Consider the following 16,244-nt stretch of genomic DNA (forward strand, 5'->3'; position numbering starts at 1 on the left):
ACTCAGCAATAGGACAAGGGGGCACGATGGGCTCAAGCTCTGCCAGGGGAAATTGAAGTTGGATATCAGGAAAAAATTCTTTGCAGAGAGAGTGCTCAGGCATTGGAATGGGCTGCCCAGAGAGGGGGTGGATTCCCCATCCCTGGAGGTTTTTAACCTGAGACTGGCCGTGGCACTGAGTGCCATGATCTGGTAAAGGGACTGGAGTTGGACCAAGGGTTGGACTTGATGATCTCGGAGGTCTTTTCCAACCCAATCCATTCTATGATTCTGTGATTCTGAAAAGGCCTCAACACTCTTTCTGGACGCTATTTTGAAAATCAAGCAAAGAGCTCACCTTGCTGATGATATTTGAGCATTACCTGAGCTCTGGCAAGTCCTGAATGTATTTAGCTGTGGCAGCCTGGCTGTGTGGGATCATGTGGGCCAGGAATCTTCCTCCTTTCACTTTATCCTGAAACTGTCCAAGGGGTTAGAAAAAAAGGACATTACTCTTTCAAACAGAAGAGGCAACCAAGCTCAGGAACAACACTCCCCACATACCAGACTGGATATGAATTAAAAGTAATTTTATTCCACTTGTCAATGACATTTCTATCATATCTGATAATAAGGCAAGCTACTAAAAGTCCCACAAGACATACCAGACCATTCAAAAACCAAAAAGGAGTTCACAGAACATCCAATTCTTGGGATCATCAAAATCAGTGGCAAGATTCCCACGTGGACAAATTGGGTCAGTGTCAATGCTGAGTAAATCGATTGACTTCACCAGTGTTCTGGAAGTTTTTTCTGCTGCAGTAACTCAGGATAGTGATGCTTCACTGACTTCAATGAAAAACAGAATTTGGCAGGAAGAAAAGCGAAAAAGCACATTGAAAATATAATATCAAGGCACAGAAAATACATGCTACTTCCAGGCATATACTGTAACAGGTAAAGGTTTCTGGGGGATTTTTTTTTTTAAATAGGAAGTTGTACTCCTGTCAGATGATTCTTCTCTCACCTGCAGAACTCCCCATGGTTCTGGGAAGTCAGTCCAGACTGATGTTAGTGCAAAGACAGGGAGTGTGAGTTGGCACGACTTGCTTGAAGGTATAACAACCAAGGAACCAGAGCAACAAGCACTGAAGGTGCAGCCATGTCTTAATACTCCTTCAATACTGAATATTTGTGTGACAAACCAAAGGTACTCTATGAAAGTTTTCAGCTAATGAAAACAGCTGTCCCATGCTTAATTTTCATAATGTATCAAGAAACTGCAGTAATTTAGAGGCCATCAATTCTGGAACCTGAGGCTGCTCACTGAGAAGTATCTTGGGATCAGAAAGTGTTTGGAACTAGGGAAGGGTGCAAAGTCTGCCCATCTCCAGCTGCAGGGGTCTATGGAGCAGTCACAGCAAGATGGAAGGATGAGCTAAACAAAAAAGGACATGAATAAAGCAGAACACAAAGAAACAATGTGACTTGCCAGAGGAACAATAACAAAGGGATGAAGAAGAACATCTATTTAAAAAGATATTTTGTCAGATAAAAAAAATAGGAGCTTTTTACATACATGAAGTTCCAAGTGGAAAATATGATCAGTGCAACTTCAGTGCAGGACTGGAGCAAAGGCAAGGGAGTACAACAATGTAAGACAACAAAACAAAAATAAATCATTAAGAAAAATATGGATGCTATGGAAGAAGAGTTTCTCTTAATAATCAAGTGATTGAAATCGGTCCCAGGTGGTTAAAAATCCAAGGCAAAGATCTAAAACTGAGGATGACAGAAGAAAGCAGCTGCTGAGTCAGAGTACACCCACGGCATTAGAAAATCTCATAGCAGGATAAAACCACAAACCCATGGTTACAATTGTGTTGAGACTATTTTAAAGTAATAAAAAAATCCTTAGTGGCCTGATTCAAACCCCATCAGAGGTAACAGGAGTAGCTTCAGTGGGCTGTGCATCAGATCTTACATTGTGCACTACAGAGAGTCTAGACGTGTTGCTTTGTATGGCTGAGGTCAGCCAGGGAACATCATGGATCCAGCATACAATCCACAGAAAGGAGAAAGAAAAGGGATTATTTTTAGGGCAAGATCTCATTACACATTAGGGTGAAAGAGAAAATGCTGCTTTATACTGAGATTTCTTATAAATAAATAGTTTTGACAACCTGGTCACGCCATGCTGATTAACTAACTGGACTAGCAGTTCATTCCCAGCAACATCCTCTGCAGACTTGTAAGGTCAAAGCTAACAGTCTGGAATGGTTTCCACCTCTTCTTCTTTTTCCCCCTCCCAAGGTTTACATGTTGATATCCTCCAAGTGCAGTCCAGGTCTTCAGAAAACATGCTGCAAGGACACAGAAATATGTATGTTTAAAGGAGGAAAAGACAGAGAGGTTGCCCTGTGAGTTTAAATTATTAATTCTACAGACCTAATGGATACATTATGCCAAATTAGTGGTACTTGTTCTCTTAACATCCCTCTAGATTAGCAGCTCAATACAGGTTTGAATCAAAGAGCTGAGTTTCTAATGGTATTGGTAATCTGTCAGTCTGAACTGAATTTTTAAACTGGGTTACCTGAATCAATGCAAGTTAGGACCTTTCACTGCCAGGAAATGGGCTCTTATTTGAAATTTTCATGAGGTCAAGAGCATCTGTGCTTCTTGGAGTGGGACATAAAACAGGCAAGGACAACACTGCCATAGCAGAGGACTCGGTAAATACGACAGCAAATGTGACAGATGTTTTAAGCTGGGTAACCTCTCTTGTGCATCTGCAGTAGGAGAGGGAGGAGCTGAAAAGTTCCCTCACATTCTTGTTTAGGTGGAAGGTCTCAGATATTCCCCATGGATGTACTGCCCTCACTGGCTTGTCCCTGGATTCTGAGCTCTCTGCTGGAGTCTCAGATATCTCCTCCATCAAGCAGCCACATTTAGCATTTCATTAAGAGGGATCTAGGACGTGAGGCTCTGCACAATAAATATATCCTGCAGACAGTATTCATTCCTTTGCTGATTGTCTCCTGGACGCTCCTCAGCACTGCAGTGAGCAGGAGCTGTTGTGGGAACATTTGCTCCATGCACAGCTGGACCAGGATTTCTAATGTGGTATCACAGCCCTTGGTGCATCTGCAGTGTCTGCCACGGCTCAGCCTCTGAGCTGACTGAACTCCTTCATAGACAGACAGAGGATTTTAAGCTCTTACTTTTCACAAATCCAGTAAATTGAGGTAGGGATCAAAGAGATAATCAGTGAGTGTCCTTACCAATGAAAAAACAGCAGTATAAGCTCACTGGCTGGGTGGACACCAAGAATTAATGTGGGCAAAGGAAAAGGAATGCCCTGACTTCAGACTTCAAGCTCTTCAGTTACTGGCAGATCAATCCCTGCAGCACAAGGCAAGTTGTCTTCCTGGACTTGTTTTTTTTTTTTATGGTAAGGTACAGAGGACAGAATTGTAATGTAAAGATCAGGAGATTGGCTGTGTAATTCCTGTAATTCCTGTCCTTGTGCTGGCCCTCAGTTTATTCTGTCTCTGACAGACAGATACGCAGTGAAAAGGCTGCAAAGGCTTCTGAGAGCCTCAGGAAGGGGAGAGCAGAGAACTGAAAAATAATGTTGCATACTTTTTCCTCCTGAAAGTATTAATAATTTCCTCCTGAAGTATTAATAACTTGCTAAGAAAAGTGTGTTATACTGTGTGTACACAACTGTTACTGGTGCCCACTCTAAACCCTCACTCCTTTTCCTTCAGCCCAGAATTACCAGTTCTGCATTACTGCACATGTGTTTGATTTCAGACCCTTCTGGTTATGAACCAGCAGGAGCTGGTGCTTTCCACACAGCCTGGCTGTCTCTGCCTTCCTTCAAAGCCATGCTGACAGGTGGTATTCCTGTGATTTCCCTGAGGTGAAGTTCTAGATCAAGTGAGATTAAAGAAGGGGTCAGAAGTTCAGGCTACTCTACGAAAGCATCAAAATATCATAATGGTTTGCATAAAATTCTGAACTCATCAAACATGAGTACCCTTCTCACATAAGTTATTACCAGAAGAAAGCTCTACCCTGCCTGTGGCCCTGGGTTCAAGATAAACAAAGACATTGAGCACCTGATGTGAATTAGAAAACCCTCACACACTGGTCCATTGGCAGGAGTTCCTTGCATTCCATCCTTCAGTGCTTTGGCTCCCCTTCCTCAGACCAACACGGTCTCTGTGTCAGTCAGAGCTCTACAGAACACCTGAGTCTTTACTTCACTCTAACACCTTTTGTTCTTCACATTTCTAATTGACTCACTCCTGTTTGCAGAGAACCACTAGAGAGGTGCACAGGAGACATTTATCTCTTTATGTGACGTGCCTTGTGGGTCAACTGGGTGGCAAAACTCATGTGAGCTCTAGTTCTACCCTGAACAGCAGTAAAGTGTACACTGTGAAGTGTCACTCAGACATTAGAGACAGCCTAAAAGTGAGTCTAAAAATCTTCTGTGAGAAGCTGATTAATGTTCCAGACTGCTCACAGGCCATGCAGCAAACCCAGGAATGGGATAAGGATTCCCATGGCAGCATGAAGTATGTGAATGGTGAAATCCAGTTAAGAAAAGGGTTTGGGATACTTGGGGTCTCCTTCACTCACATAAGGGAGGATCCAGCCCAGGATTATGTTTTCCTAAACCCTGCCAGTGGAACTCAAGAAATCCAAAGGCACCTTCTGTTGTGTGTCATCAAAACCCAAACAAAATTTCAAGACTGCTTTGAAAACACAGATTGTGAATGACTTGACAGCCATCACTGACTGACAAAATTATTACCTTTTGCTGAACAAAATACTTAGAGACAGGAAGGCTGACTCCAAGACCACCCAAGTCAGTGGAAAGGTTGCTAACAGGCTTTATGAAGTAGCATGAGAACAGTGGCAGTGGGTTGGAGCAAACCTTTGCAGCATCACATCTCTGACAGTGACATGTCACAAATGCCCGAAGGGACTGCCCTTCTCTCTCTCTCTCTCTCTTTTTTTTTTTTTTTGTGTATGTGTGTGCATTCCACATCTTTCCTAAGACAAGGACACCAGAACCTGGGGCAGGACTCAGGATGTGGCTCCCAGCCTGTCCCTTGCCATCAGCTGTCTCACCATTCACTCTCCACTCCAAGGCCACCCAGACTGTGGCACACACTGCTCTGTTTCCCTTCACACTGATGCCTCCTTATGGAAGGCAAATATGTCCCTTTTCTCACTGCAGCTGTTGATGGACAACATGCCCATGGCACATATGCAGGGCCAGACTCTGGGGACACAAATATTGGCTTCAGTTCCATCTGAGCAAGCAGTGGAAATGTAAGTCAGCATTCTGGACTGGCAAGGCAGGAGCACAGGAGAGCTGACAGGAGGAGTTAAAGTGTATGGAGAAGGGAGTAAGAATAAATTTGGCCTAGTGTGGAGCAAGGGACAGCCCTGATTTGGCAGAGCACAGCTTTGCTCTCAGAGATTCCTCAGCACAATGAGGAACACACCAGTTTACACCGATCAAGACAGACAAGTTTTATTGCTGGCCTGTTAATTCTGGTGATGCAAATGGAGGCTTCCCCTTCCCTACATTCAGGGTCATGACTACAGAAAGTTGATGGTTCCCAAATGTTGGATGGGCCCTGTTCCAGGATATATATCTCACTATATATCTTAATACATCTTTGCTAAAGATAAAATGCCAGTGATCAAGACCAACAAGTCTCTCCAAGGCAGCAGAAGCCCCAGGCTGATTTAGCACCACATAAAGCTTCAAAATGAAAGGTCAAGGCTGCTTCTTCCATGCAGACTTAGCTGTCCACTGCTCTTATTCCTGTGCTGCCATTGCTGTGGGACTGAAATAGCCAAAGAAGACATGCAAGGGTGCTCAGAGGTAGGGATTTTCTGAAAAGTGAAATTCAGGGTCTTCCTCTTCTCAAGCCTACCAGGTGTTATTTGGGGTACATTTGAGGTATAATGTCACTGTTCAATGCAGGAATTTTCTGCGCTTTCTTCCTCTGCATCTTCCACCATTTCTAACCTCAACACCACTGACTCGAAGGTTTTTTCCTGGCTGAGACATGTGGAGTTGTTTTGGAGGCGACCTCAGAGCCAGCTGAATGTGCTTAATGGTAATCAAATAAATCTGTCATTTGGTATTAAGGCTACTTTGTGCTATCTTATTAATACTGAAACATATGTTAAAGTTAGCATAAAATTAATTTACAATCACTTTAGCAGAGGCAAAGAGGCTGTTAGTGAATAATCAAAGGTACAAATGGATGTGACATAACTGCATGGAGTGCAATCCATTCACACCAGTGGCATGTCAAAAAGAAATTTAGTTTAAAATATACAAGTCCAAAAGTAAGGCAACAAAGGGGACTCAGGTAGGCAAAGAGAGTGGAAAGACCAGTTGGGTGCTCCTGCTCACTCATTTTCACATCAAAAGATTGTTATTCCCATCAAATACTTTCTTAGAAACAAAGGTTTTTTGGAGGGTGAGAAGTGAGAGGGAGAAGGGAGCAGGAAAGACACTGGAAAGCCAGAGAACAGGGTGGATCCAGTAACCCCTGAGCCCTCACAGAACTCAAGGTACCATTTGGCCAAGAGACATCTCTGGAAACCATACACAGAAATTATTACCCCAGCAGTGTGCTGAGGGTTCCCAGGCACCTTCTCGTGCTGCCCTTCTCTCCTCCTCCTTTGAGAAAAATGTTGAGCTGCTCTCTCTGCCTGAGAAATGATGAGTAAGGTGGCAGAGGCCAACAGAGGAATTTCCTGCTGCTGTCAGTTACAAAACTTGGCAGCCCCTGCCTGAAGGGACATGATTTTAAATGTGTGAGGGCTGAACAAACTGAGCACAAGCTGAACCAGAGAGAGACTCATGCTTGCAAAATGCATAGGAAATTAATGAATATACAGGAAGCTCCAGATTCTGTGGCACCATCTAGTAACATCCTCCAGAACTGGAGTCCCTCTCCACTAAGTTCCCTGTAGTTCAATGTGGTGCATTCAAATTTCTTATGAAATTGTGGTAGATGTATAACCAGCTACTCCATCCCACTCCCCATGTCTGCATTTCAGTGGTGGATGGGATGATCTCTGTTTATAGTTTATGCATAAGTTTGTGCAGTGCACTTAAAGGCTCTTCAGTCAAAACAGCCAAGAATAAATTCATTTAAATTGGTTGTTTTAATGGGAAGTGCACAGTACTACAGAGAAAAGAACATATTGTTGCACAGCCTTAAGAAAGGGGATCAATACCCTCATTTTGTCCTCTTTTCCAAGTAATCTTATAATCCATTAGGACAATAACACAGCACAGAGAGGGAATGGCTTTACACCAGAGAGCGCCAAGTCAGAATTACACCTGTGGTCACCTGTTTTACTGACAAACAGTAAAAGAGTAATTGACTCTCATCTTCTTACAAAGTTAAAAGATAAGTTGACCAGATGGTGAGACTGAAAATTAGCACCTGGGGACTCAATTACCTGCAATCTAAGGATCTCTGGACTTGAAGATGGTGAAAATGAGAAGCAAAAAAATCAAAAAGCCACTGGCCAGAACTGGAAAAACCTATTGGAGCTGCAAGAGCTTCCAGAAAATCCACTGCTCGTTTGTGTTTAAGGTAAAGACAAGAGAATTTCCTAAACTGTAAAATAGGTAAAGGGGGTGGTCCCATGGTGTAACGGAGAGCACTCTGGACTCTGAATCCCAAGGTCCTGAGTCCGAGTCTCAGTGGGACCGTCCCCTGGCAGTTAAAGCCTCTCTGCCATCCCATCCCATCAGATCTCAGATGCTCAGCAGGGTCAGGCCCTGTTAGTACCGGGTGCTGTGACAGTCCCGGGGACTTCACTGTCACTGTCCAAGCTCGCTCGGCCGTGGCAAATGGACCTCAGGACTTAAACAGTGGGGCCAGTTCTGTGCACGCTGAGCCTCACCTGAACAACCCACTGCGCAGGCTGGAAGGGCTCACCCACGTGGGGAGAGAGAGCCCTTCCCAAATCTTCGTTCGCGAAGTTTGGCCATACATACATACAAAATAGGTAAAAATCATTCTTTTGGAAAACTTGCATGCATCCTTAAACAGATAAAGCCAGGAAGTTGTGCCAATGTTTGGTGTGTTCCTGTGCAGCCCAAGCCCAGGCAGTGCCCCCAGCGCTGTCTCACCGTTGTGAAATGCACCACGCAGTAGATGCCGATGATGACGAGGCCGATGATGATGGAGGCGACGGCGACCCAGAGCGCGTTGCGGCCCAGCCTCTTGGAGCCTTCTATGTCCCCTTGGTTGTAGCTGTTCAAAGCCTGCAGGGAACAAACAGGGAGCTTACAACCTTTTAGAAAGAATCAGAGATCTGCAGGCAAGTTGATGGGACTGCTCTGAACTGACACAGAGTCTGCACACTGGGACTGTAGGAAGGAGAACAGAACATGGTAATTTGCTTTGGGAAAATAAATGTCCACTGCCAAGGTGAGCAGAGTCCAGTTTTCTGTTCCACTCATATTCAGTACATTTAACTGCAAATACAGCTCTTTTTTGCAGTGGTGAGGCTGTGTTCATATGATGCACACCAGATGAAAGCTGTCAAATCAACAATAACTCACCCACCTCTATAAACCAATGGCTTTTACCCCTAGAAATACTTTTGTAGAATATGTGAACTGTTAGTTGGCCACTTGACTCACAGTGAAACAAACTTTTATGCTTCACAGGACCATAAGCATAAAAAAGAGCATAAATAGACTGCATTTTTAGAGAAAGCCTCAGTAAAACTTAAAAAAAAGTATTAATTTCCTTTTTTTCTAGTGTTTTACTTACCAAAAGAAAGTGTGAGAAATAAATAGGTGATTTGCAAGTGGTGGGAAGAATACAAACCAAAGAAATACAGATCATCTGAACAAAAGACCTGAGTGGGACAGAAATTCTGTCCCTTTGCATTCCTGAAAGACTCTGATAATTATTTTCATATCCATCCTGAGTTATGCATCAGACATACTGATATTATCTCAAGACTTGAGTTTCTCTCTCTCTACACCCATGACAGCAAATGCTTTATATTCATTACATGCACAGATTGCAAAGTGTGATAGGACCACTCTGACCTTCTGGTCTTTTGTGAGACAGACTGTAGGATTTTCTGAATTAATTTTTGGTTTAAGCAAACCATTTTTAAAAGAAGAGATTCAGCGAAGGACACTGAAGTGTTCTGGTGTATGAGTCTAACATAGTTTGTAGCCAGTTTTTTCCCCAAGAATGAGATGCTATCAAAGCATTAAAAAGAGCATTATTCCTAAGAATTATTTTGTAAAATCATGAGAGTTTGAGTTCCTAAACCATAAGACTGAGTCCAGATTTCTTTACCAAAGTGTTCTATTGCACTGTCTCATTATCCTCCCACGGGGAATCAGGTCAGTCATAACGTGTTCTTTAGTATTGCTTATGTATTCCAGGAACTATCCCAGAAATAGGAATTGTGTGAGGAGAAATAGGAGGACCTGATCAAATGAACTTTTCTGTGGACTCAAGAATTCAGGTTGTCTTTAGGAAATGACTGCACAAGTATCACCAAGGGCTACGATGAGAGGGCTTCTGTTATAAATCACCTTTTGTAGCAAAGACAGAAGGACAGTTCATTTGAGTGAAGATCTGAGACTGTGGAGGGCAGGAAAGGGATTCAGAGGATACCAAGCATTGTTGCAGAGCCATTTCTCCCAAGCAGAATAATAATTAGGCACATTATCTGTGTGTTCTGTCGATTAGTGAGCACACAGTTAATGGGCTGAGATGCATTCTCGGTGTCAGCTCTGCAGTAAGGCCAGGCCTGCCAAGGCAGTCCCAGGGCAATGAAACCTGTGTTCTTAGAATTGCATCTCAAGGATAAGTGCAGCTCCTTATTCTCTGGTGTCTAAGAAAGGCTGAGATGCTGATGCACTCTCGTCCTTAAAGAGAGCACTGATACATTTCTTTTCTTCCCAGAAGCCTACATGCCTAAATATTTCTCTCTTTTATGTCCCTAAAGAATATCACTAATACCTCTGCTCTGCTGTCAAATTTTGTTGAGGTTGACGAGGAGATGGAAGGGATGGAATGGGGGAAAAGGGACGAGATGGAAATGAGAGGTGGGCACAAGAATACAGTCAAATGGGACAGTGTCACTTCTGATTCTCCACCAGCACAGCCTCCTGTTCCAGAGGGCACTGGCACAGTCCTCCCACCTGAGCCACTCCACTGTCTCCAGCGTCCTGTCAGCAGCAGAAGAGCTTTCTTAGGTTTTATCAAAGTACAGTTGGGAAGCTCATTAAAAAGAATATGAGGAGAAACATGGCTTGGCTTGGTCTTGAGCAGTCTGAGCTCCTCCTGCCTCTGCCACCACCCATGACTGTGACTCCCTTTGTGAGGCACCTTCAGCACAGTCCTGCAAACCCCCCAACTCAGCTCTCCAGACATGTGCCCTCCCCACCGAGACAGAGTTGTAAGCAAGGCATGACAGCACCAGCCTGCAGTTCTGTGCCATCTTACTAATGTATTTAGGAAGTCTGGAAAATGTCCATGTGATTTCTGCAGGTACTGCATAAATAATTCACTATGCAAACTTTAATAAATAATGGCATTTTAATACAAATCCATGATGAAGAGGAGCAAAACAGCATTAACAATAAAGAATAGAATTTGGGAGAGACAGGAAGGAGACAAAAGATCCTTTATGAAAAGGTTTAAATTATATTAAATAACTTAGCATTCAAGCAAAAGTAAGAGGTTTGAGGGAGTGGTTGGGGTCTGACACAAAGCTTTTTGAAATTCATTTGAATTTCTTTTTGAAATTAATTTTAATTTAGTTTTGAAATTCATCTGCTTCAAAGGGCTCCTGGTCAAGCTACCAGTTTTCAATGTTAGCCATAGATAACATTAACTGCTAAAGCCTTAAATGTTACATCTGTTTATTTCCAGGGTCTGGACAATATCCTGAGCATACAGTATCTGTATGAGACATTTGGTCTGCCCAACTTTTAAAACAAATTTCATCCCTTTCCAACCTACTACCACCTGATTTCTCAGGTTTCTGCTACCTCGCTCACTATGAGGTCACAAACTAAATTAAAGCCACAGTTCTGCAGCTGTTTATTTACTTGAGTAATCTCAGTGACTTCACCAGGTTCACACACATCTATTTATAAAATATATTCTCAGTTCAACAATAAAGCAACTTAACCTCATGTGAACAGAAATTTGCTGAATTAGCTATAAACTACTAATCCCTATTTATGTGTGTTTTCTGTTCCACATTCCCAGAGCACTGCACAAGCAGAAAGAACACTGAGTTACTTCAGAAATCACTGCTCCATCTCTTACAGGTCTGGACAGACCAGACTGAAGTTCTCTGATCAACACTTTTGAGGCTCCCTAAGCCAGGCTGGGTGAACCTTATTTGGTTGTGCCTGGAAATGAGACACTCTCTGGTTCAGAGCTAGGGAAGAGCGAGACGTGCTGACTCAGTGTGAGTCCTCACTGTAAGAGCAGCTTCCAGGGAAATGGAAAGAACAGGGGGGACTTGGGGAGCAACTCAGGACTAGGCTTGAGCTCTGCTGTTTGGCAAACAAAACAGGCAGGGCACATGAAAGGGGAGTTTGCTCAGCAGGCTCTTGCAGATGAAAAACTTACCGGTTTGCAAAGAGAAGGACCATGCAAAAATGCCTAAAACCAGCTGCTGAGCCCTGTTTTTTACTGTTCCTGAAGTAGGTACAGGCTGTCCCATACAGTGTTAGATGTCCAGCTACTTACAAGCTACTTAAAAAAAGATGTATACATAATAAAGTTTGCAACTACACTTACTAACTGCGGGGGCACTGGTCACTCTGCTGACCAAAGCCAACACAGTGTACGTGGCTCACGAGGATCTCAACTAGAACAGGGGACTCCCTCAGAAAGCAAGTTCCATCCTTTGCTGCCCCATGACTTCTATCACCCTCTCATTTGTTGTCTCTGCTTAGGGAAAGTCATATACAGACAAGGCATCTGAATTCAACAGCAAAAAATGCAGAAAAAGAACTTGTTACTACTAGAGGCAGATGAGCCAAGATTGTTGCAGCTTGACCACATATGTTGTTTGAAGCATGTAAATGATTAAACAAAAATGTGTCAACATAAAGAGGGAGTTAGGAGCAAAGATCAGTGAGAAATAGCTTTTGGGAGACTGTTTTGAAGCTGTTACAAATCCAAGGCCCTATGGAATCAGATGACTAGTCTGACACACAGATCTTTGGGATAAAGACAACTGAAGGTGGCATCATGGGAAAGGCCAAGAAAATGTGTTCAACTGTCAGCCCTCAGTGCTGGTATTGGAAATTCCCAGTTCATTCCTCAGAGTTGTCCCACAGACCCCCTCTAGCTCTGGTGCTACGAGTCAGACACAGCCAGTTCATGTGAGCCATATCTCAGACTCAACTGCCAGGTCACTGCCAGCTGAGCTCTCTTTGGGCTCAGCACAGGGGACAACACACACTGCAGAAAAGGAGCCAAACAGCTCAGTGACATCCTGCCTAGCCAGCAGAGAAGTCTTCTGTCACAAAAGCCTCCTGACTTGGTACCTGCCCCCACACTGCTGCCCCTGATGCCTGTGAGAAAGAACAGGGTAAGTCTGATCAAGGCACTTCTGAGACAGAGCGAGCCAACTAATGGTCCAGCAATGCAATACAGCTGCTGGAAGCACAACTGATGGCATCTGACTGGAACTGCAGAAGAGCACTGAGAGCAGTGATTCTACAGCCAAGAGTCCTGGCCAGGACCCTGGGGAAAACAGAACTCCATTTGCTAAAGATACTGAGCAATCCTCACACCTCCCAGTGACCAGAGACTCGTTTGAGGCTCTTGTAATGCCAATACAGCAACACACTGATGCCATTAGGTGACCATTCTGCCAGCTGTCCTCTGACTCCTGCCATGAGAAACAGGTAGGTAAGGAACAAGAAAAGGTTATCATCACAATAGGGAGAACTTGTGAAAGGTTTAGTCTAAAAATACAGTCAAGGAGGTAAGATCTGTCACGGTAAGGTTTGTGCCTCTAAAGGTGAGAAAGAAGTGAGGAAACCAGTGCTGGAGTTGTAAATGGGGCAGCAGAAGAGACAGAAGAGACTGAAGACAAATCTGTCATTTATTTTGGGGTGTGTTAGAGCCCAGAGTCTACTTTTAGAGTGAAAACCCTGTCTGAATTTAGAGCAGTTAAGGAGGACATGACACAGGTACACAGGGTGCTGAACCCTGCCCCTCTATAAGCCAATGGGACTTTCCCTTCAGACCCATTCTAGGAAGTGGAAATTTGTGGAGGACTCCACTTCCATGGGTCTTTATCTCTGACACAACACCTCAGGGAGGCTCTGCAGGCTATAAGGCATCCTCTGTATGAAAAGAAAGTAACCCATCTTTGTATCTCAGTGTTAACCCTTAGCATCTCCAGCTGAGAAAGAGAAAGGAGGATGCAGATCCCAGCAGAAATGGAAATAAACCCAGCATGGGCTGAAATGTAGAACCTGCAGCTGAGGATAACGGAGCAGTTACAGGTTGCAGCTCTGAAAGGCAGGAGGATCAGGTTGTAGAAGAGAAGTTGGATGGGTTATTTTTGTGGGAAAGGACAGGGTTTAGATACTGTTGAAACATAATGCTGCTGAAACAGAAGGGTTTCACCCACAGTGCAGGTTATTGGTCTGGCTTTTGTTTCGCCCCAAAAGGGAGTGGGCAGCTGAGACCTGCACAGACTGTTTAGCATTCAGGAAGTGCTCTTCCCACCCTGGATCCTACAGATGCCTGGTGGCAGCTACTGATGCCTGACTCCAAAAGCCTGCATGAACTTCAGTTAGGCCGTGGGTGGAGGTTTCTCCATATGGGGTGCAAAAATCTTTAGAGGCCAAATTCTGTCCTTGACAGATAACTTCTGTGCAGCCCCAGTGCCTTGGTGAAAGCACTGTCACACCGAACAGATGCTCACAGCCCCAGATCATCAGCTCTCATTACTTTATATAGACCCCTCAATGTCCACAGACAGAAAGGGTGCTGGGTACCAGCAGAACCAGATCTTCTCAAATCAAGAAAAAGACCATATTGCATAGTTAAGGTAACAACAAAGAAAACAAACACAGAAGGGAAAAAAAGAAAAAAGGCAGCTAATACTGAACTGCACAAAAAGTCTTGGGAAGAAGTTTGGAATAGCTCCTTTAAGTAATTTTCAAGCCTGAGCAATGTGATTTCTGATCAATCACACTAGTCTTAAAAGAGTATGATTTAGGATATTTTAGACATAGTTAAACTATTCTTACACTTAATTGCAAAAAGAAACAACTACACTTTTACTTACCTTTTCAGCCTGACAGAGAAAAGGATGAAAATACACAACATATTTTAAACTTTTTCAGCTCCTAAACAACAGAAATACATTGCAGTATTACTGATAACACTGATCGTGCATATGACTAGAAAACTCTGGGTCTGACTCTGCAACTTTTAACTCAGAGAATGAGGTTCTTGTTCAAACAATCCTTTTGAAGTTAATGGGATTGCTGGATTATTAAGGAATATTCATATCAATTACAGGTTGTTGGAATAAGGCTGTTCTCTCAGTGTATTTGATACTCAATTTATAAAGGCTTTTGCCAACAACCTACAATCTTTATCGTTGTATTATTCCAGTAAATAGTATTGAAGAACCTGTTTACTGAAAAAAATGTGCTCCTATCATATTTGATTAGGCGAACCAGAAACCAAATCTGATTTCTGTTCCCCAGTTGCCACTTTCACACATAGATACTGTGTCCAACCCAGCGTGCAAGTTATTTGGTGTAACAAATCCCATGAACTGAGATAAACCTCCTTCCCTTACTTAGCCCGAGAGCGAAAACTTGTTCGAAACTGCCTTTCCCTCCACGTTCCCATCTGCTGCTGGGATAGCTCGGCGGACCCCTGGCTGTGCCTGCTGATGCTCCCAAGTCCCGCTGCCTCATCCAGCTGCCCGCGGGCTCCGGGACAAGCGGTTCCAAGGCGGCTGGATGCCCCTTTCCCGCATGCCGGGAGCGCCGGGGCCAGGGCAGCGCCAAGCCCGAGCCCCGGCCGGGCACTACTCACCATGACGGCGAACACGAAGGCGACAATATTGACGGGATAGGCGGGACAGAGGCAGGCGAGGATGCTGAGGAGCAGGTAGTTCTTTGGCCGCGGCTGCGGCGGCCCGTCGGGCAGCTCATCCTCGATGTTGGTCTCGGGGCTGTTGTCCAGAGCCCGCTTGATGTCGGCGCCGGCGGGGAGCGCGGACATGGGGCTGCGAGCGGCGGGCGGGCGGCGCGCACAGCGCGGGGCAGGCGGGACCGAGCCGAGCCGAGCCGAGCCGAGCGAGGGAGCCGCCCCGGGACGGGACGGGCCGGGCGGGGCGCGGGAGCTTTCAATCCGCCGCCAAGTGCACGGCAGGGATCGCAAAAACGCCAGCCCCAAACACAGCCGGCGAGGGATCCCAGCGCCGCGCCCCGGAGGCTGCCGTGCCCTGCTCTGCCCTGCCCTAGGGGCTGCTCCTACCCTGCCCTGGGGGCTGCTCCTGCCCTGCCCCTGCCCTACCCTGCCCTGGGAGCTCTTCCTCCCCTGCCCCTGCCCTTCCTCGAGGGGCTGCCCCTGCTCCTGCCCCTGCCCTGGGGCCTGCGCATGTCCTGTCCTGCCCCGGGGGCTGCTCCCGCCCTGCCCTGCCCCGCCCCGGGGGGCTGCCCCTGTTCTGTCCTACCCTGCCCTGCCCTGCCCCGGGGGCTGCCCCGGCGGATCCCCAGCGCGAAGTCTGTGGCTGCTCCGGACTTTTTGGAACTTTTTAACCGCTTGCTGTTAAAGGACTTCAGCCCGGTTTGCAACACCCGTGGGGAAGGTTTAAGAACTCCCCCCGAAGTTTAAGAGCTTAAACTCTTATTGTCAATGTCTGAACTGCGTCAGCAAGGGCAGCAAACCCTGCAAAGGGATTTTCTCGGATCTGGGCTGAATTTGCCATCTCCTCACCCCAGCGACTCGTTAAACTTAGTAAAAGCATTGAAGAATAGCGTAAAATAAGGAACCTAAAGGATCATGGGCCAATTTTTAGCGAGTGATTCAGTTCTTACTGAACATAACATCTGTAGGGTGAAACACGCTGTGGGGGATGCACAAGAAGGAGCAAAGAAAGGAATATTATTTCCAAACCCTAAAGTTTGGGGAAAAAATTCCAAACAACCACAAAACAAGTAA

The 16,244-nt window shown here is 45.1% G+C and overlaps 1 protein-coding gene across 1 annotated transcript; it reads right to left on the minus strand.

The window, feature by feature from the left end:
- Nucleotides 1–552: 552 nt before the first annotated feature.
- Nucleotides 553–15,597, minus strand: TMEM233 (transmembrane protein 233). Its single transcript, XM_071571708.1, has 3 exons — nt 15,114–15,597; nt 8,174–8,308; nt 553–2,342 (listed from the first exon to the last, which is right to left on the minus strand). Exons 1-3 carry the CDS (start codon nt 15,300–15,302, stop codon nt 2,331–2,333), a joined length of 336 nt encoding a protein of 111 aa, XP_071427809.1. The 5' UTR covers nt 15,303–15,597; the 3' UTR covers nt 553–2,330.
- Between the last annotated feature and the right edge of the window lie 647 nt (nt 15,598–16,244).

This window comes from Pithys albifrons, chromosome 17 (genome assembly GCF_047495875.1).
Source record: "Pithys albifrons albifrons isolate INPA30051 chromosome 17, PitAlb_v1, whole genome shotgun sequence".
In the NCBI taxonomy this organism is placed as follows: Eukaryota; Metazoa; Chordata; class Aves; order Passeriformes; family Thamnophilidae; genus Pithys; species Pithys albifrons.